Raw genomic sequence first — 5,199 nt, 5'->3', positions numbered from 1 at the left:
TTTGGTTGTTTGACATCTTGCAAGTACAGGCATACTATCTGCAGATACAGTTCCATTTCTTTCCCGTTACCAAGCTAAAAAATCATTTATGCTCATCGCTAAAGCCGTACCTAGGGTGGAGGGTAATGGGTTGGAACTCCCGACCAAAAATTTTGTCTAAAAACGTAAAAATGTAAATAAAATGAATATAAACAAATTTCGCATGCAGTTCTTTTGGATGAAAATTTATCATTTAAGTGGCATGTTCAAATAATAAGAGTGAAAATTTCCCGTGGACTTGGGATCATCCGAAAATTAAAGCTTTTATTTCCTTTCCCTATCCTCCGTCTTTTATATGTCTCTCTGATTTACCCTTATATATGTTACTATACGTATGTGTGGATGTCCACATTTCCCTCGGTACTAACTCCTATTCATAATCTTTATGAGAAAGCGGCAAAAAATCTCCAGTCGGCTGCACACACTCCTCTTGACCTCCTCAAAATTAAAGATATTTATGTTTTACCTCTATCTTCGTTGGCATATCAATACTTTCAGAGAGATCTCCCATGTTGTTTTTCGGGACTGGCTAAACTAGTAGTGGAAGTAAATTTGGTATCTTGAAACACCTGGGAGTGGTGACAAGGTAGGAGAATTAATCCAAATTATTCCGCTGGCAGGGATAAACCTCTCTTGGTGAATTCCATTCTTGATTAGCAGTTGTTTTTCTTTTTTTTTATTGTTTTATGTTTTTTCACTAGCCTGTTGAAACATGATCGACAAACGATTCGCATGATTCGCAAACCACTGCGATTGACAAATTGCTTCATTATTCTTTCTTGACACAGGCTTCTTTAAGATTATCTTTTGACGTTTACTTTAATGTAAAAAATTGAAAAGAGCAAAATAATTTGACTCTTTTGGGTTACAGATTTTAATGTTTAAATTAGTTGATAAAAATAGTCCAAGAAGGATGCATCACTTGCAAATAACTTTCTATTAAGTGATTATTTATAAAGATATTGACGATAAAAGTATATTTCTGGATTTAAAGTAAATTTATTTACTATGTTTATGCATTCTGTGTCTAGTTCAAGTCATGTTCCAACTGTTGGGGAGAAAGCAAAGTCATTCAAAGCCGTTGGAGTGAGCTACCAACAATCTACTGCTTTCTTAGACTTAAAACCTCGTATGCCAATTGAAGCAGAGGCAGAAAGGTTTGCACGTTCTTACCTTCTTGGAGGAATCCTTGGATCTGGCGGTTTTGGAAAAGTTTATGCAGGCCAGAGAGTCCTGGATGGTTTACCTGTCGCTGTCAAGTATATCAGAAGACAATCCATCATTGTATCGTCAGACTCAAATGGTGTTCAAGTTCCCTTAGAGGTCGCGCTGATGCTCCGAGTTTCACACATCCCAGGTTGTATTGGATTACTGGATTATTTCGATTTGGGGCACAATATTCTCCTGATTCTTGAAAGGCCTGAAACCTCTCAGGATCTCTTTGACTTCATATTGGAGAAAGGGGCACTTCCAGAGTCGATGGCAGCCAAAATGTTCCTTGAAGTTTGCGAGACCGTCCATGCCATCCATAAAAATGGAGTGACTCATGGTGACATCAAAGACGAAAACTTGGTTGTTGACTTGAGAACATTACAGCTGAAGCTCATCGACTTCGGCTCTGGCAATTTTCTGCATAACTCCTTCTATACTGACTTTAGAGGAACTCGGTGTTATTCTCCTCCTGAGTGGATACGTTATCAGCGTTATCACGCCAAGCCTGCTGCTGTTTGGTCTCTGGGTATTTTGCTCTTTGACATGGTAGTTGGAGATATTCCTTTTGAATCAGACTGTGAAATAATGAGGGCAAACCCAGATTTTACTCGTGCTAAACGTAAACTGTCTAATGAAGTGAAGGACTTGATCAGTCGGTGTCTCAGATATAAAGCATCTGATAGGATCACTCTCGAGGAGATTCTAAGCCATTCATGGTTCAACTCTGTGTGAAAGATAGTCTGGCATAAGCCTTGGCCGAAACAAGTTTTACTCCCTAAAGTTTACTTTGCCTGCAAGAATATGACTTCAAAATAATATCACGACCGGGACAGATAATGGGAATACTGACTTCATGTCCCGATTGAGAAACAAAATGGGTCGGAAAGGTCTTGGATCCACTGGGGACAACCAGAGGTGATCAAAAGGTAGAATCAAATGAATTAACACGGGTTTTGGATATGTGGGGAGGTATTGAATTTCGGGTTGGATTGAAAGGACTTGGGAAGGCATCTGGAATTGCTTCTATCAGCTCTAAGAGATATTTGGTCTCATTGAGGAGGAGCCCCTTCAAGAAGCAATGGATGATAGTCGGGTGCCTCAACGCACAACTGGTGGGTAAGTTGTGATCCCCTTACTAACCTTTACCCAGTAACCCTGTTCACTGTTCTCATCCAGCATTGGAATCAATTTTTATTTCCTCCAAACCTTAAACCTTGAATTATATATCCATGTTTGATCTTCAGTTGGCATCGACTTTCTTTCCGATTGCTCAACGGGTTGGGTTGGGACCTAGTCGTTTTTGTGGAACTTCTTATTTTCCACCATGGGTGAATTTAAGCTAAGATAAGGGGAGATTCTTGCTTTAATTGAGATCCGGATTTATTTTCGTCACTGGAGGATAAAAGGTTAGCTCAGCCATTTCCTCATGACATGTGGCATCGCTTCACATGCGATAATCCTAGTTCTTTGCTTCTCTTAAATTTAAATTATGTGATAGCAAGACAGTTCTTGTTAATGGTGCTAAAAACCTCTGATGAAGGTTGTCTCAATCGCTTCAATCGCTGTATCGGCTTCTGGAAGGAAAACACCTTGAAATTTTGACAATATTTTGCATACTGTCAATGATTCTAATCTTGTTGGGAAAAAATGTTCTTTTTTATAGATGGACCAGATGGTACCCATAAAACATTGCTTATAAGACCTTTACCACATTTTGTGAGGAAAAAATTACAAAGTACAGTGTATTGCTTATACAGAAATAGCAGCGACTTTATTGTCATTTGGAGTGAAAACACGTAAGACCCTTTGGCTTGAAAAATCCATTTTCCTCAGATTCTGTTCCCTCTATGAGACCTGATTCAAGCAGAGTTTTATAATTAGCTCAAGTAGATATTTTCCTACTTGACAAAGCGCCCATGCTTCCAAAGTATGGCTTACAATATATGGATCAGTTGTTGCGGTCCATTGCAAATCCAAACTTGCCATTTAGTGGGAAAACTTTAGCTGCTGGAGATGATTTCTGACATTTATTAAGAGCTCAACCCCAATGTAACCGCAGTGAAAGATTCGATTTATCAGTGAAAAAAGTCATCTCTGGAAGAATTTTAAACATGTTTCCTTTGAAAAAAAATATGCAGGTCGATCCTGAACAGGAAGCATTTGCAAAGTACATCCTCGAACTGGGAAATAGAAATCTTCCTAAAAATGAACTAGGAGTATCTTATTCTGCCTAAAGAGTCTCAAACTGCCAAGGAATGTAATTTCTAATGTAGCAACATAAGCCGGAGCTTTCGATTGGCTTTAAAAGCAAAATCTCTTTTTATATGGTTTTATGAAAAACAAAACTAGTGCAATATCGTGATTGCAGCGATAGCAGCAACCTAATAAAGAGCGAACCCCGACCTGTTATAACCAACAATTTTAGACTATTTTTTGAAGAAAACTGCCAAGTAATAAACATTTCCATTAGAAGCTGGCTCAAGAACGGTGACTATGGTTTCCAATAATATAAATGTTAGAAGTATATTGAGAAAACAAATTTATAGGATTTTGAAAATCTACGAAAAGGCTAAGTGTATTAAATTGCAACTGAGGGGGTATCAAACTAATTCAAAAGAAACTAAGCGCAACCACGTTGTCAAAAGCGCGCAACTGCAGTATCAGAGGAATGCCTGTGAGAATTAAGTTCAAACTCTTAGAGAATGTAAAGAGGGATATTAAAGTAACTAGAAGACAATATATACATCTATGTTGTCAAAAAGGTATATCTGGAGTATTTTAGGAATAAAAAAAACTTCCAAGGAAGTTTGAGAAGAATGTTTAGGTAGATCAAAGACGCTCTTGGGAACATTTGAGGGCCTGTGTTCAATTAGGTTGTCGAGATGACCAGAGTATGAAAAAATACTTAGTATGTAACCAATAAAAAAGGTAGTAAATGAACATAAATTAATGTAAAATAGAATTCGAAAAAAAAAGTTTTGGAAATAAGTAAAGAGTCAAATGATAAAATGACGAAAGAAATAAGGTCATATAATGTAATTAAAAAACAGTTACCATTTATGAGCAATTTAACTCAAAAGGAACAGATATTAGAGTAAATAATCACCTGGAGTATAAAGATAACGAATACTGACGAATGAATGAAAAATAACCCGAAAACGGATGAAAACTAACATAATATATTCAAAATTAGAACGGACAGAAATTACTGTAAACAAAAGTAAGGATACTGCTACTCTTTGTAACGTTTGTAATAGCTATTGCATTATTTGTGCTTTACTGAAAGCAAAATACATTTTTAACTGTTTCTTTTAATCAAACTGTACAGCCCTAAAAAGCCAAAATTCTATTAAACAAAATCTGGAATTGCTAAGAATTACGGGAGTTATTGTCATTATACATTAAAAACTCAATTTATTTTCATTAATTCCTTCAGACATCTCCATCATTATAACGATTTTATTTATTTTATATTTCCGTTAATATTTTGACAAATTAAAAGGCAATGTTCATAACACATACAGTTGTCAATAAAATGCAAATATATATCAAGTATTCAGATATCAGATAATAATTAAGAAGCACTTCAGAGGCTTTCTGAATTGCTTAAAGCTTTGCGGAAAAAATAGGGTAGATTTTGAAATAGTCCGATAATATTGAATTATAATGAAGGAATGCGAGAGGGAGCACCTTTACTATTTTCTTTCCTTTATCCATCAGAATAGACCCTAAAATAGCTGGATACATCATTATATTTATCCTTATGTAAATTTTTCTGTACATAGTCATTAGAATAATGTGATTAAACACATTATACACAAGATAGCCACGAAAGAGACCGTTTACCGTAACTTTGAATTTTGCTCCGTGTTAAATGTCAGCTATTTACAAGGTTATCTCAGTGCTACCTATTTAAAATAATAATAATAGATGGCTCTTTACAAGTAG

General features: G+C 36.0%; 1 protein-coding gene across 1 annotated transcript; it reads left to right on the top strand.

Annotated features, from left to right (window-relative positions):
- The first annotated feature begins 1,047 nt into the window (after positions 1–1,047).
- Positions 1,048–1,983, top strand: LOC136030633 (serine/threonine-protein kinase pim-3-like). Its single transcript, XM_065709702.1, has one exon. The coding sequence runs from the start codon at positions 1,048–1,050 to the stop codon at positions 1,981–1,983; it is 936 nt and encodes a 311-aa protein (XP_065565774.1).
- Positions 1,984–5,199: the final 3,216 nt, after the last annotated feature.

The sequence above is a fragment of the Artemia franciscana genome, chromosome 8, assembly GCF_032884065.1.
Source record: "Artemia franciscana chromosome 8, ASM3288406v1, whole genome shotgun sequence".
NCBI classification, from domain to species: domain Eukaryota; kingdom Metazoa; phylum Arthropoda; class Branchiopoda; order Anostraca; family Artemiidae; genus Artemia; species Artemia franciscana.
Note: the sequence above shows the minus strand (reverse complement) of the source record. Positions and strands in the feature narration are given on the sequence as shown.

Excerpts from the sequence above, each read along its gene's own strand:
- LOC136030633 (XM_065709702.1), top strand. The coding sequence starts at position 1,048 with ATGTTTATGCATTCTGTGTCTAGTTCAAGTCATGTTCCAACTGTTGGG.